Here is a 17,770-nt window from a genome sequence, read left to right as displayed (position 1 = left end):
TTTTTAGTAGACTTAAGGTATGAAGATCCAAATTACGGAAAGACCTCTTATACAGAATACCCTTGGTGCCGAGCATTCTGGATAACGGGTCCTATACCTGTATAGAATATACCTTCTGTCCTTTGTGTATTAAATACCAAAAGGCAGGCTGTGACAAGGGTGTCCTTATAGACCATACCTATACCACACCTAATCCTGTGTCTATGGGCATATTACTGAACTGCAGGATAAGAAGTGCAAATTATCCAACTCACTGAGTGAATGAAGAAATGTGTGCTGTTAGATTGCAATTAATGTGACACAGCACGTAGAAACTGTAATAGCAGACAAGGGATTAATTTACATGATATGCTAGGGCACTCAAGGCACCAAATATGCAGAGAGTTCTGGAAAGATAATAATTAACCTAACCTCTTGCCTGTGTGCAATAATAGAGTCTTATTTCTGGAGAAACTGATTTAAAATGTATATGTGAATTACTATTCAGGTGGGGAAAATTGCTATAGCGTAAGTTGAATGATATAACATGCATGCTACTTAGACCAGGCCATCTTTGAGTGGTGAGGAGCCACGATAATGTCAATGGTAAATTTCAAATAGTTACAGCATTTTGTATTTTAGAGAATGTTCTGAATAAAAAGAATATATATATGAAGGAAGATATGCGGTAGGAAGGAAGAAAGCAGTGGACAAAGTGTCTGCACATCGTGGAGGCGCATTTATCAACATTCTCATTTTAGTGGTTGTAGTTTTTGAAACCACAAATAAACTAATTTCCTCTAAAAACCACAAATGTCTAGTAATTTATTAAAAGATCCTAATTAAAAAAAGCATGAACAAATTAAAAGATAGAACAAAAACGAAAAACACAAAACCCTCAAATTTTAGTTTTTTGTAAGAATTCTGTCATTTGAAAGCGCATGAAAAAAATCACAACCTCAAAAAATGCATATTAAGGGGCTCATTTATCAATGTACGTTTGGTTACGAATAGAAAAAAAAAAAAAATTTCTAAATTTTAGAACTGTGCGTATTTTCTGCAATTTTTTCATACTTTGAAACAAAATGTGTGACAATTTGTGCAACAAAATCGTATTTGTTGCAACGAGTACGAAAGTTTCGGAATTCATTCAAGCTTCAGTATTGTGACTTTCTTTTGGCCAGGTTGGAGCTGCAGAGTGCCATTGAGTTGTATGTAAAGCTTCCCAAATCATGCATTGGAGTTCCAAAGTCAGAAGGGGTTTTGCGCCGTTTACGATCGTTTGGATATGAAATTTTTGTGACTTTCAGATAGCCAATATGTAAACAATCATTTCAATATGAAAATTTCAGAACTTTCGGATTGTAAGTAAGAAATTTTCGTATTGAAACGAAAAGAGTTTTCGGGACATTTTCGATCACCAGAAATGATCGGATTTGCACCTTAGTGATTCGGCCCCATAGTAAAGATTGTTACAATTTAACTAACTCAACCCCCACTGAATTCTACGTGACCAGCTTTTAGTTGGCGTATTTTTACATTTGCAGTTTTCGTGGTTTTGACACATAATAAATGGTGAAAAATTCACATTTTTAAAACACAAAAAAAATAAATAAATCTATTTTTATCGCAAAAACCATGAACTAGCATGTTACTTTGTCTAATGAATGACTGGAATACATATCTTTGTACCATGGATATTCGTAATTTAGTCAGTGGGGCAGATTTGACTTTGTTTGTGTCCTATAATTGTGTGTCAGACATTTTCACAATACCATTTTTCATGTTAATGGTTCATCATCCTACACCAATAATATCTTGGTGTCTAGGCTACAGTGGGCAGGAAACACTTGAAATATTTGTCCTGAAAGCAAACCAAATATGTTAAACTACCAATGTAAAACCATTTCTAGCCAATCATGGAGTTAGAAACAAAGTATTACGGAGGCCCCTCTAACAAGCATGGAAGTGGGCCATTCTAAGAAGGTGGTTTTTTTTTGCTGCCAAAGTAATCTAAAAGTCAGAGCGAAGAACTTATCCAGTTCCAGCAGGCACAGATATGTACTCACACATTTGTAGGTTACACATTCATGTTTTCCTGGAAAATATTCACTTTTAGAGAACAAGTATACACAAAGGAATTCAATAAAATAGGACAACACTGGAACAGACTAAATCACGTTTCAGTATAAAAATTTGCATCCTGTTCTCAAAGACATCCATTGTCAATTTCTAACCTGCTCATTTCAAGGATTCTGCAGATTTCCATCATGCTCAAATGTCTTTCTACTGGTATCACCAGCTTCTATATAAGTATGTATATCTATTAAATTGTGAAGAATGAATTAGCCACTCCAGGGTCAAATGTCAGACTGCCTGCTTTTACAAATATTAAACAAAGATGCAAGGAAAAGAGGAAAAAGAGTGTGATGTTAATAGAAAACTATACATTATAAATATTAGCTCTTTGTTTTGTAAATCCCATGAATGGGAATTACTATGAAAATGTCTTCAGTTGTACAATTATCCATCATAGTTGTAAAGGTATGGGATCCCTTATCCGGAAACCCGTTATCCAGAGAGATTCGAATTACGAGAAGGCCATCTTCCATAGACTCCATTATAAGCAAATATTTCTAATTTTTTTCTCTGTAATAAGACAGCACCTTGTGCTTGATCCCAACTAAAATATAATATATCCCTATTGGAGGCAAGACAATCCTATTGGGTTTATTCAAATCCTAATTTTATTTTTAACAGACTAAAGTTATGAAGATGCAAATTACAGAAAGATCCCTTTTATCCAGAAAACCCCAGGTCCCTAGCATTCTGGATAACAGGTATCATACCTGTACATGTACTGGAAACATATTAGAGAATTCCCTATCTGTGGCAAGCAATGCAACAACATCTTAGTACAAACACAATTTATCAGTGAAAATAAAGATCTTCCACCACATTAAACTCTGTCCCAAAATTTACTGATGGACAATATTTGAAGGGAAAAAATAATAGAGATAATCCCTTGGTAAATTAAGGATATTTTCACTCGCAAATGCAATCTGTTTATACATGAAATTGTATGTTCATATTCACAAATACATATAAAATGTCTCTACATCTTCAATTAAGTTAAATCCCAGGGCACCAAGAGGAAATCTGGTGGGCCCCACGGGCCCAGACACATTGGCCTGTCTGCAGTGGTTATCTCAGTTTCCTAAATGGATTTTAACATTACAAAAAAAGCTAAACTTAAGAGGTTCTGGTATGGGCCAAATATGCTTGAAAGCAAAAAATACTGGTCACTGACACCCTAGCAGATATATAGGCATACTAAAATAGATAAAGTGTAAAATTCAAACATTTAAAAACTTTATTCTGGTTAGAAAATCACACAACCATGCCTGTGCTGCAGGAGAAACATAGGTGTATATTGTCTAATTATAATTTGTCTAATTTAAAATATATCTTTTGTAGCTTATTTTATGATGGACATTGATTGTTTCAGTAAATTAATAACGATTTGTAACATACTTGCAACTATGAAGAAAGCAGTAGATGGCAGTATTAAGCTCAGTTAAGTGCATTCTTTTTCCAAACTATATGGCATAAAGGGGGAAAATGTCACTATTAGGCTCTTTGGGAAGATTAAAACAAAAGCAAAAGGACAAATTGCCTGCCTGAAATGCCACAATTATCTATAACAAACATTTTAATAAAGTATTCTGGGGATAGTGGTGTATAAATGATTTAAAATATGGAAAGGTGGATTAAATTCCAGATATTCTAGTTTTAAAAATTAATCAGAATGGAACCAGGTGAATGTCAAACTATAATTCAAACAAAAGTACAAACATTTATCAAACACTTTCCAAAACACATATTTTAAAACTAGTACTTGGGGAAGGGTATACTTTTAACTGGAACTTATTACCATTCTTCTCACAATAAAATACATATGCTAATATTTTTCAATGGGACACAAAAGCATTACAATTCTGTTAAAAAGGTCTGTAAATCATGCAAAATAATGGTTCTCAAATACCAAGCATCTTGCACCTAAGTACAAAACAAGGGCAATTTATGGCAAGTTTGGGTCAGTTTTGCTAGTCTCAAACACAAACTGATTCCTATAAACCAAAAATTTCAAATCCTGATTTAATGGTTTTCAGTGACCACATCAAAATGGTGTAAATTCCGAAAAAAAATAAAATCTGCGTGGGACTGGTAAAAATTGTATCTGTAAAAGTCTGGGGATGTATCTGGGGTTGTATCTGGTTTTACTATTTATCAAAAGAAAAAAATCACTATTATTTTAACGTTAATTGTTAGACACAGCACTATTCATTTATTGGCTATGGTTAATGAATTAAGTGAACCAAGGTTACATATTTCCGAATCACATGAATCTGCTGCAATAGAAACCATAAGCAAAGCCTGTCAATTTCCAATTTCCAGTTAAAAGAAAACTGTTAACATATGAAGTACTCAGCCACAGAATAAAGGTAGTTGAAGTGCACTTTAGGACCCCTGGGGGCTGATCCCTACAGTCTGTTATTCACTGCACTAGATTTCTCTTCACATCCCATTCATGCACTAATTGTAGAATAAATTGCATTAAATTATTCCTAAATTGAGAGTGAATTTGCATTTGCGGCTATGCATTAAGCATGACAATTTTATTCTTTAGAGCTTTTAAGTCAAACAGGTAAATCATTTTTAGAAATGGTGATTAATGTATGTAAAACATATAAGAAACTCTAATTACACAAAGGGGCCGATTCATTAAAACACGAGTTTGAATCCTGAATGGGAAAAATTCAGATTGGATACGATAATTTCTGAAGATTGCAAATATCATGAAAATGCTTATGAAAAAAACGTATTAGTCACGATAAAAACGTATTGGAGATCCGAAAGTCACAAAATTTTCGTACCGAAAGATTGTAAACAGCGACAGAACCTTTCAGAATTTTCCGCGCAAGCGTACAAAAAAAGTCAAGTGGGCGTAAGAAAAAATCGGCGAAAATACGCATTCGTGTCTTAATAAATCTCCCCCAAAGAGTAGAATAAGGAGCAGGACACTGTTCTACTGACTGGAGGACATGCAGCAGAGCAAAAAACATTATTCAAATTGATGCAGTGATAAAGAAGCACCATGGAACAACGTGAATCAGGGATTATACTTCTCTTTGTTGACTTTTGCTCCAATTAGATTTCTTGTTAAAGGAAACATATAGGATAAATAGGAAAACCCCTAATTTTGTAGGCAATTATGAATTATATGGTGCTGGTTTCACTTTGTGCTAAAAATTAATCCTATCTGTAAAAATGGCCCCTTTATTGGAGCTCCCTATAGATCCTATCACTTCTCTGTCCAAGTTTGAAATGGAGAGTGGGCGTGTCCTAACGGTCCCTGCCAGACGCACAGTAGGAGGGGGAGAGCCAATCACAGCCGTGCACTCACACAAGCACAGACAGGCTTCAGTTCCCTATCAGGTCAGCCTGCTGGTTCCTATCTTACAGTGCAGGGTACGGAGGGCCGCCGGCTCCCCTGCACACCCAGAGAATTCAGCCAGCAGGAAGGGGAACAGATGGGCGGGACTAGTGGGGTTTTGGTTTCTCAATAAATACAATTTTTTTAAGCACATTCCTTCTATATCTAGAGGAGTATAATTCACTGGTACATTCTTAATTTTTATAGGATATGTCTCCTTTAATATTTGCCAATGAAAATACTGTTTATGTAAGTACCAAAAGGCATAATGAAATAGCCTAATATATTACATGGTAGACTTCTCTTTGCTGATAAAGCCTTCAGGATTTCTAGGTGAAGTCAGTAGGTAGGGATAGCAGGACATAGGTATATTTATCTTTTGTAAATTTAGCATAAAAATGCATTATTTAGCTGGTAGGTTTGTTTGACTAAAGATATATTTATCTTTCTGGGTTTAAAGTCATTAAATTACTTCATATTCCCCCCCCCCATCCCGCGTGCATGAACCCCTTTTCTGTATTAGTCCCCTCTACATTTCCTGGAAGGCAATTCCAGATGCAGCATTCTTCTGCCAGCCAACTTCCTGTTCTGAATGTCTTCCCTCACTACGGTTACGTGCTTCATTATCAGACCATGTACTATCTTCATTTTCCTACTCTTATCAGTTTGTTGTAAACTGTTCTGTAGATATGGCTTCCAGGGCTGCCCTATTATATTGCAATATAAGCTGCTACCCTTCTGCAAATAACACCTTTATGTAAATAAAATCAATTTTACTACTACATTGCTTACTTATTTTTTATGTAATCCAAAACTATGACTATTACTGATGGTCTGTTTCCTCTGCCTTTACTTATTTTATCTCCTTGGTGCCAGTAGCCTAAATCACAGAACAAGCAAGACATCTTGGAAGTGGGAGTCTTGGCTGGAGGAGAGCTGATTACTGATACAACATTTCAATAGTATGAGTAGTCAGGTTAAGTCAGGAGAGGATAGCGAGATACAGACAAAAACAACTATAAAAAGCAAATGTAAAAATCACTGAAAATGTTAAAAATTGTCAATTAATTTTTAATGAATATTAATTTGAATGCTAAAAACATATAAATATTATGAAACCCCTTATCCAGAAAGCTCCAAATTATGGGAGGCCATCTCCCACAGACTCCATTATAAACAAATAATTAAATTTGATTTAAATAAATAATAAAACAGTACCTTGTACTTGATTCTCAACTAAGATAGTATTAATCCTTCTTAAAGGAAAAACAACCCTATTGGATTTAACGTTTACATTTTTTTAGTAGACTTAAGATATGGAGATCCAAATTACAGAAAAATCCTTTATCCGGAAACCCACAGGACCTGAGCATTTTGGATAATAGATCCCATACCTGCATTGTGTATGGTTACTATATCCATTATGCTGTTCCCAAAGGATACATTTAGATTTGTGATTATAGGTTCTTGGGTTTCCATCCCATTCAAGTCAATTATTGTTTTAAGCTAAAATTTCAGGAATAGCGTTATTGATTTGAAAAGAACAAGAAGCCTGAATTTCTAAAGTAATGGAAAAACAGGACTGCGGAGAATCTCCACTGGGAAGTGTGACACTGAGAAAAATGCAATTTTCTGTATGGCTTGTTTTTCTACACTTAAAAGCACACTGTCACAGCAAAATAAAGTTAATTATCTATATTATACTGCTGAAATGAGATGGAAATATCAGACTTGCTAGAGACCACACAAAAGAATTTGATGTGAGCGCTTGACTTTTAAATCAGATGAAGCGCACTTAATTTTCTCCATGAGAACCTTTATGCCTCTCTGTTTTTTGCAAGTTCTAAGCTTGATGAGTTGGTTGTAATGTATGGAGATTCATTAGCATTCTTTCTCTCTGTATACATATATCTGCATTTAAATGGAATGCTTGCTTTAAATCTTTCGTCGCAGGAGCTTTTTTTTTTGTAAAGCATATACAGATAACTGTATTATTTATAACAAACACTATTTTACTTGTCTTACACCATTAAGGCTAACTGCAAGGCTTCCTTTGATAAAGCCGCTGCCTCTAAATGGAATGACACAAATAAAAATTCCAGGAATACTGCAGTTTTACAGTACTTCAAGACCACTGATCTGGCAGAACAACAACACATTTTTACTTATATCTGTGAACCCTCTCTGGGAGCTGACATTGTCCCAGTTACTTCCCTATTGATAGCCCAGGGCTTATTGGGAAATGTAGTTTAAACAGCAGCAGAAAATCCACAGGCTTGCCAGATCATTTGCTTATGGGGATATATTTAAAAGGCAATTTGCAGGGCCATTCAAATAATTTCAGTTAAAACCAAACTAAGCATTACATTGTCCCACACTTGTCTTTTTGATATTGCGTTTTCTACAGGAACCTGCCAATAATACTTCTAGCCTATACTTCTTGTGGTTGTCCGAAAATCTTGATTTCTTAAACCGTTTGTTGGTGGAATGAATCATGCATTTTAATCTGGACAATTTAAAACAGGCAAAGCTATACTGCGAATTAAAAGTTTGGATAGACCCTTACCAAAAATAGCATTCATTTCTGTGCAACAATTTGGTATTTCACATATGCAATACTTTGGGGCTGATTTACTAACCCACGAATCCGACCCGAATTGGAAAAGTTCCGACTTGAAAACGAACATTTTGCGACTTTTTCGTATGTTTTGCGATTTTTTCGGATTCTGTACAAATTTTTCGTTACCAATACGATTTTTGCGTAAAAACGCGAGTTTTTCGTATCCATTACGAAAGTTGCGTAAAAAGTTGCGCATTTTGCGTAGCGTTAAAACTTACGCGAAAAATGCGCAACTTTTCGCGTAAGTTTTAACGCTACGCAAAATGCGCAACTTTTTACGCAACTTTCGTAATGGATAGGAAAACTCGCGTTTTTACGCAAAAATCGTATTGGATCCGAAAAATTCGTAAAGAATCCGAAAAAATCGCAAAACATACGAAAAAATCGCAAAGTACCGATCATTACGAAAAAAACGCAATCGGACTCCATTCGACCCGTTCGTGGGTAAGTAAATCAGCCCCTTTGTGTGTACTTTCTCCGTTCTTTGCTTTACAGGGATAAAATCTGGAAACCTAATTTGCTAAATTTTCCTTTAATTGTATATCATTTAAAAAATGCATTGCACATGCAGCTATTCCTTGTTAATCTGAACCCCAATGACACAACTAGAAAGTATATATTAAAATCTTTATACTCAAAAATAGAATAAAATATTAATAACACAGAATTCTAATAATTCCGTGTCAGTGAGCTGACAGAATCATAAAAATAGGGCATGTGCATGTCTAGTTAGCACAGATACAATACAGAGACATGCACAAACACACACAGTGCAAAGGAATGCAAACACAACACAGGCAAAGAACACACACCTTCAAGCTAACCTAAAAAGGACATATGTAAATAAGCATATGAAATACACAGGTATACAAATGAGTCAAACAATAAAATTTCTTATACATGCACAACCTGAAGAACAAATAAATTATGTTGCTCATACACTCAGTACAAATATATAGACGGATATCAGTATCTGTACCTAACATTTGCAGGAAAAAAGGGGTAAGTAGAGTAAATTTACTGGAACTAGAGACTGGGAAAATATATTTACATAGTTAATATAGGTTGAACAAAATACACCTGTCCCTCAGGTTATTCTTTCAGTTTTGAAGTAGGAGAGGGAGAGGGGGTCTGATAATACACACAGTAAAAGGATTAGGAGGGTGTTATATTCTTGATTTATTCAAGGTTTACAAATGAGCAGCATACCTGATATATATATATAAGCATGTATTACACTGCAAGCATTGAAACAGTATATAGTAGCAAAACAATTTCACTGACGACACTTGATATAACCCAGGGCAAAACAGAGTGCATATGGTGTAAAATTTCCCTCCTGACAGTATGATATTTTCTATAAGACAATAATGCCTTCTCCTAACCAGGGTACAGAGAAAATAAAAACCTCCATTGCCAGAGATCTGTCCTTCCTTCATGATTTGCATAAACCCTCCCAGCTATTATCTGGACAAACATTATCCAGAAATACAGGAAGCCTTTTCCAATAGCACATATTTAAAACAAACAATGCTTCATTTCTGAATGATTTACTTTTTGTTTGTAATAACAATGCAGAACCTAGTACTTGATCTTAACTAAACTAGCATAAATCCTGTTATCATGAGGTATGATAAGATAAGACCAGCCCCAAGCAGCAGTTTCCCAACAATTACTTGTGTACAAAAGGACTTAAAGCCAAATATAACCCGAATGTTAAAAATTTTACCTGATGGCATGTTTGCAACAAGCAGGAGGAGAAAGTACCAGAAGAGTTCAAGTAAAGCCTTAGGTAAAATTTATCAAAACTATTTATCAAAACTAAGGTCTGTGTATTCTACTTGGCTCAGCAGCATTCTTGATTTTCCACCTCCATGTTTTTGGACAACATCTTGTGGCAATCAGGGATTTGTTATCTGTGCTAAGGATAAGCCTTTAGTATTGTGTCGTGCATGACTTAAGGTGGCCATACACGAGCAGATCCGCTCGCTTGGCGATGTCGCCAAGCGAGCGGATCTTCCCCCGATATGCCCACCTACGGGTGGGCGATATCGGGGAGCATTTAGGTAAATGGCCAAACGATCGGATTATGTGGGCGGCAATGGGGCAGTCAGATCGGGGACCGCATCAACGAGCCGATGCGGTCCACGATCCGACCGGATTTTCTAACCTGGCCGATCGAGATCTGGCCAATTTCAGGCCAGATATCGGTCGGCCAGGCCGCTCTGCTCTCCCCATACACGGGCCGATTAGCTGCCGAATCGGTCCAAGGGACCGATATCGGCAGCTAAAGTCGGCCCGTGTATGGGGACCTTTAGACATCAGTTGCTCTGTTGCTTATACAGAGAAAAATAAATAATGTAGTTTTGCACTTATGACACCTTTTATTGGATAGGTATATGATTTTAATATCCCTTCTTCAGGATAATATTTTTTATTAAGCCCAATAACCTACTATTAGTATTTTTGGAGGTCCAACTCATTTTAGCCCTCATTGCTTTACTGCTTATAAACATCAAGCCTAAACTTTGGGAAATTTTCTCTACTTTTAGCTACACTAATTGGCACATTACAACATTTTTTGCAATTTACATCTTCTTGTCAACTTGTCAACAAGGAGAATTATATTACAAAGTCAACTATTTAACTCATTCCCAACACTATAATAAATTCCAGGTGTCCCCAGATCTTTTTCTTGATATGCAGGGTAACGAAAGCGGTTTTGAAGCTACTGTTTTGGACCACGGAACATCCAGTGTTAGGCTCTCTGGTGGCTGACAGCCAGGAGCACCTGTACTAAAAACCAAGGCTAGATCAGCTTCCAGTGAGCATGCCTTTAGTCAGCCATGACTTGCAGAAACCAAAATGTAATACAGCCAAAGATGAACCTAAAATGCTAAAAGTTAAACCTGCATGGGGAATTTAGTCCTTCTTCCATTACATTTTTTTTTGTTTCTTATCTTTGCGAAAACCTACAAACAACCTAAAACCTCCAACATTACTACAGATCAGTGGATCATGAAAAAAAAAAAAAAGTTAAATCAGACCTTTCACCCAGACATAAAAAGCTGTATAATAAAGTTCCATTTCAAATTAAACACGAAACCCAAATTCCTTTTTTATTAACACAACCATACACATTATAAAGGCATTTAAAAATCCCAGCTATCATATATCGCCTGCCCCACCTTTATGCCTTGGCATAGAGAAGGGGCAGATAATGACTTTCACTTTCCATTTAGCATTGTGTAGCCAGAAAATGGGCATGTACATCAGGTCCCCCATTCTGGTGCATACACAAGATTTTTGGGCGATACAAAACGACTTACTAACAGCACCCACAAAATGGCACCTGATTTAAGTTCCAAGAGTGAATGAAACAACATTTATATAATGTATACAGTGTAAGTGTATTTTGCTTTACAAGCACAACAGAAATACATTTGGAATTATCTTTTAGAAACCTTAGACTACTATGACAGTCTGGGTTAAATGTGTTGCTGGCAATGACACCCTCCAAAGGGCACCTTTTCTACACAAAACATCTCCTGAAAAATGAACTGCTCTTGCAGCATATTTAAAACAAGTAACAAGTCCTGGCATTTCACACTGGTCAGTAACTGAAGTTATAATGAAAGTGAATGTGGTACCAAAACTCTGCACTCAATGCCTGGTACAGGCAAATGTAAAATAAAGACCCACACAGTCACATAACGTGGTTTAGGAAACTGTTCTAAGTAAAAGTCCTGGGGGCTATGAACTGTTGGATAAAATAAAAATGTTTGCACCTCTGAGTCAATATCAGCTACTTGTTAAATTATCTAAAACATTAAATTTGGGATTCTTTAGGGGAGAGTTTAACAGAAATATTAGTGGAACTATATAAAATATAATGATACTGAATCAGCTTTTTTATGAACCAAAAGATGAAAAATGCAGCGTGTGTACTTTTGGCTTTCAGCAGTAAAACCCACCATTGGAGTCTTCAAGGCTGGCCTGGCGCTGAAAATGTGGAGAGGTTGGAGTCTGCTGAGAGAATGAAGTGCTCAAATCATTTTCAGCGCTGGCTGTGCGGCTGTTGAGTTGTCCCACTGGTGGAGGCCAAGGAAGATCTTTGATTACTTTTATCTCCACTAATTGGAACATCAGCAGGGCAAGAGGCAGGAAGAAACAGAGAGGACAAAGAAGAGTTTCAGAACAGGAAGAGTCTCTCACCTCAAGAATAAATCTTTTTGATAATAAGGAAATGAAAGAGTAATAGAAGTAGTAATAGAAAAAGGCTATATTATTTCAAGCATGGGTTTAATATTTAATATATTTAAAAAAGTTATAGCACCCCACAGAGAGAAATGTATATATAGTCCTACAAAGTTTAAAAAATGAGAGCACTAAATTAAAACTGTCATTGGGCATAAAAAACTGGATAATTGTACAAATACATTAAAAGAACAGACAGGGAACAATACAATTAAAGTACACATATAAATATAAATATATACAATTGCATTAAATATGAAATAGGTACTTGTACTAATTCTGAAATAATCATGTCATTTTTCATTATGCATCTCTCAGCAATATGTCTCTATATGCAGCTGTGTGTTGGAGTTGGTTATTTTGAAACAGTGAGCTCTAATACATTGGCTAGGAAAAGGAAGCATGCACCATTGTACAAGACCTAACCGTCAATCTCTGACTCCTGCATGAAGAGCATATGAAGACGCAGATTGCGGAGAGGGGGATAGAAAAAACTTAATTATTTCAGAATCAGTACAACTTTTTTTTTGTATTTAAAATGGCTCTTATTTCCATAAAAAGGAACCTTATATTAACCTGCCATAATTGATTCTATTTCTAAATAACCAAACTTTTAATTGATTGTTATAATATTCTTATTTACATAAGATGAAGCTTACGTTACATTTTTCATTTCTGTGACGAATTGAAACTCTACAATTTTCCAATGCCTTTTTAGGGGAAAAAAAAGCCTATCCATGGAATAAAGTGCAGTGCTATGAATTTGGCTTTGCTGAGTGCAGCGTTTTAAGTGACAGGAGGCTAGATATCTACAATCAACATTCTTCCCCAGATGCAATATAATGTGAAACATAAGGGGTTACACACAAGAAGGACCTCGGCATGCACTTGCATGCTCTTTGATTGCACATGATTTGACTGCTCAGGTAAAACATGTATTGAGTAATCATAAATCAACCCCTTCAGTGTGATCCAAGCCCTCCCTCGTGCTATTCTTTTGCTAAGTGATGGATTCTGAGACTTCTCTGCTTCCCATGGTGGCAGGGGCATTTCAGTGCTCAGTGCCCCCTGAGGTGGCCTAGTTGATGCCATCCCTCTTAAATATTTTTTGTGTCAGAGCAGGTTGAAGGGGGAGCTGCATCACTAGAAGAGAGAGCACAAGAAAAGCTCTTGAAGTTATCACAAGCAGCTTTTTGCCACCTCTAGAAGCTTAAAGGGTGCTGACACCTGAGGCAAGTTTCTCAACATGCAGGGCCCCCATATGGTGGGTGATGCAAAGATTCTGTGGAAAGCAGAGGGATTTCAAGTCCTTGAATCCATCACTTTACAGTGGAACAAGGTAAGGGAAGGTTAAATCACTCAAACAAAATGCAACAAAAGCCAACCTTCCCTTAATACAATGCCATACTAAACATGTTCCCATGTGGAGGTTTTTTTTTTTTGCGAATTCTACTGTTCAGAAATTCAGATGCGCAATGAAATGCTAGAATGCAGATTAAATGCTGCATGTTGCATTTTTATCACCGTTCTGTTTTTCCTTTTGCTCCAATGGGTACAGACCCCAATGAGAAGACTGAGGAACTTTTCAATGGGGTCTGTGTGCATAAACACACAAATAGCCAACACACAGACTTGCAGTTAAGAACACCTCTGTGTGCAAGGGCACTACTGATTCCTAATTGTAAACAACTCATTCCTGCACTGCATTTTTATGTGTGTATATACATTTCTTATTAATGGTTACTTTTTGAAGGTTTTATAATGTTCCTTTTGCACCTTTAGTGAAAAATATAAATATGTAAAACAGCTCACTGCCTAGTATGTTGCTATCCTCTGCAAAACCTTTTCCAACCTCTGCATGAGAAACATTTAGACAACGACCAGATATACATGACATATTGATGCAGTGCCAAAGCTAAACAACATTCTCCAAAACAGGCTCACAGTTTTATTTTGAAATATGAAAGCACGTCTGATATGCTTCTGCCAGAGGGACACAAAGTTCATTATTAACCCTTTAAGTGCCAGCCGAATTCGTCATTTCGGTTCCCCCCAGTGCCAGACGTTTTTTAAGCATTTTGTACTCATTCACTTTAACAATGTTTTTTGGTAGAAAAACCTCCATGAAACTAGGGAAATTATATATCGTTTTTTTCGTCACTAATTGGGCTTCGACATACATACCAAATTTTATAACTTTTCTGGAGATATGATGTGTATTTTGGGTGAAATATGTAAAAAAAAAATAAAATTATGAAAAATTTCTGTATATTTTGAGTTTTTTTTCCATAGAAAAGTTAATTTTACACACTTTTTTTTGTTGTTTGTAAAAGCCCTGATACTCCCAAGTCCAACGATACCAAATATGTGGTGGTACCCCACAGTTCCTGTCCAGAAGTAACCCCCAAACTAAAGCAATACTTTGTACAATATCACACCAGAACAAAGCAGAAAAGCGCTTGTAACAGTTAATGCAGCATAACTTATATGTAAATCTAAAATATCCCCTCATGTTTGGTATCTTTAGAAACTACAGACCTTCAGGTTTCTAGGTGCAATGTAGTTTTCACTCAAAAGCCAAATACCTTTTGTCAGTGCATTGTGAAATTTGGAACTTTTTATGACATTTTTTTTTTTTTCTAAAACGTAAACTTGGACGCATGATCAAATGTGGATTTGACAAAAAAAAATCTCATAAAAATTTTCTAACAAAGGCATATTTGAAAGACAAACTTCTCCTGAATAAAATGATGCCCCATATGTATGGGTGCACATAAAGACATGGGCACCAAACACTCCAAAGCAGGGGCAATGCACAAGGGCAATTACAGCTAAAAATGTGGGGGCTGCGCTCTATATGCACTTCCTGCAGTTTTTCAGTGTTAACCCCCCTACCTGTGAAATAACCCCCACAAACTATATATTTCTGAAAAGTGCACACCTTCAGCTATTCAGAGACACCACTCTTCTCTTTCTACATGGAAAATTGTGGCCGCAGTCCCTTGCAGAAGTCAGCGCTTTGGTCAGAAATCAAGGAAAAACCAGATAAAAAACCTAGATTTCTCCCCAAAATCTCCATGGCAACTACCAAAAACTTACTAAACATCAATCTGCAAGTTCCCCTGAATAAAACGATACCCCATATGTATGGGTGCACATAAAGACGTGGCCACCAAATGCCCCAAAACAGGGGCAATGCATAAGGGCAATTTCAGTTGAAATTTTGGGGGCTGCGCTCTATGTGCACTACCTGCAGTTTTTCAGTGTTAACCCCCCCTAATTGTGAAATAACCCTCACAAACTATATATTTCTGAAAAGTGCACACCTTCAGCTATTCAGAGACGCCACTCTCCTCTTTCTACATGGAAAATTGTGGCCGTAGTTCCTTGCAGAAGTCAGCGCTTTGGTCAGAAATCAAGGAAAAAACAGATACAAACCTAGATTTCTCCCCAAAATCTCTATGGCAACTACCAAAAACTTACTAAACATCAATCTGCAAGTTCCCCTGAATAAAACGATACCCCATATGTATGGGTGCACATAAAGACGTGGCCACCAAATGCCCCAAAACAGAGGCAATGCAAAAGGGCAATTTCAGTAGAAATTTTGGGGGCTGCGCTCTATGTGCACTACCTGCAGTTTTTCAGTGTTAACCCCCCCTAATTGTGAAATAACCCTCACAAACTATATATTTCTGAAAAGTGCACACCTTCAGCTATTCAGAGACACCACTCTTCTCTTTCTACATGGAAAATTGTGGCCGCAGTCCCTTGCAGAAGTCAGCGCTTTGGTCAGAAATCAAGGAAAAACCAGATAAAAAACCTAGATTTCTCCCCAAAATCTCCATGGCAACTACCAAAAACTTACTAAACATCAATCTGCAAGTTCCCCTGAATAAAACGATACCCCATATGTATGGGTGCACATAAAGACGTGGCCACCAAATGCCCCAAAACAGGGGCAATGCATAAGGGCAATTTCAGTTGAAATTTTGGGGGCTGCGCTCTATGTGCACTACCTGCAGTTTTTCAGTGTTAACCCCCCCTAATTGTGAAATAACCCTCACAAACTATATATTTCTGAAAAGTGCACACCTTCAGCTATTCAGAGACGCCACTTTCCTCTTTCTACATGGAAAATTGTGGCCGTAGTTCCTTGCAGAAGTCAGCGCTTTGGTCAGAAATCAAGGAAAAAACAGATACAAACCTAGATTTCTCCCCAAAATCTCTATGGCAACTACCAAAAACTTACTAAACATCAATCTGCAAGTTCCCCTGAATAAAACGATACCCCATATGTATGGGTGCACATAAAGACGTGGCCACCAAATGCCCCAAAACAGAGGCAATGCAAAAGGGCAATTTCAGTAGAAATTTTGGGGGCTGCGCTCTATGTGCACTACCTGCAGTTTTTCAGTGTTAACCCCCCCTAATTGTGAAATAACCCTCACAAACTATATATTTCTGAAAAGTGCACACCTTCAGCTATTCAGAGACACCACTCTTCTCTTTCTACATGGAAAATTGTGGCCGCAGTCCCTTGCAGAAGTCAGCGCTTTGGTCAGAAATCAAGGAAAAACCAGATAAAAAACCTAGATTTCTCCCCAAAATCTCCATGGCAACTACCAAAAACTTACTAAACATCAATCTGCAAGTTCCCCTGAATAAAACGATACCCCATATGTATGGGTGCACATAAAGACGTGGCCACCAAATGCCCCAAAACAGGGGCAATGCATAAGGGCAATTTCAGTTGAAATTTTGGGGGCTGCGCTCTATGTGCACTACCTGCAGTTTTTCAGTGTTAACCCCCCCTAATTGTGAAATAACCCTCACAAACTATATATTTCTGAAAAGTGCACACCTTCAGCTATTCAGAGACGCCACTCTCCTCTTTCTACATGGAAAATTGTGGCCGTAGTTCCTTGCAGAAGTCAGCGCTTTGGTCAGAAATCAAGGAAAAAACAGATACAAACCTAGATTTCTCCCCAAAATCTCTATGGCAACTACCAAAAACTTACTAAACATCAATCTGCAAGTTCCCCTGAATAAAACGATACCCCATATGTATGGGTGCACATAAAGACGTGGCCACCAAATGCCCCAAAACAGAGGCAATGCAAAAGGGCAATTTCAGTAGAAATTTTGGGGGCTGCGCTCTATGTGCACTACCTGCAGTTTTTCAGTGTTAATCCCCCCTAATTGTGAAATAACCCTCACAAACTATATATTTCTGAAAAGTGCACACCTTCAGCTATTCAGAGACACCACTCTCCTCTTTCTACATGGAAAATTGTGGCCGTAGTTCCTTGCAGAAGTCAGCGCTTTGGTCAGAAATCAAGGAAAAAACAGATACAAACCTAGATTTCTCCCCAAAATCTCCATGGCAACTACCAAAAACTTACTAAACATCAATC

The 17,770-nt window shown here is 37.0% G+C and overlaps 1 protein-coding gene across 5 annotated transcripts in view; it reads right to left on the bottom strand.

Moving 5' to 3' along the window:
* The window catches only part of shf (Src homology 2 domain containing F), a 143,792-nt gene that overhangs the window by 31,309 nt on the left and 94,713 nt on the right, over positions 1 to 17,770 (bottom strand). For 3 of the 5 annotated variants that reach the window (XM_012970180.3, XM_018091966.2, XM_012970183.3), the window contains exon 4: positions 12,071 to 12,229. In XM_012970180.3, the coding sequence (XP_012825634.2) occupies positions 12,071 to 12,229 (159 nt within the window). 5 annotated transcript variants of the gene reach the window in all.

Source organism: Xenopus tropicalis, chromosome 3 (genome assembly GCF_000004195.4).
Source record: "Xenopus tropicalis strain Nigerian chromosome 3, UCB_Xtro_10.0, whole genome shotgun sequence".
Lineage (NCBI taxonomy): Eukaryota > Metazoa > Chordata > Amphibia > Anura > Pipidae > Xenopus > Xenopus tropicalis.
Note: the sequence above shows the minus strand (reverse complement) of the source record. Positions and strands in the feature narration are given on the sequence as shown.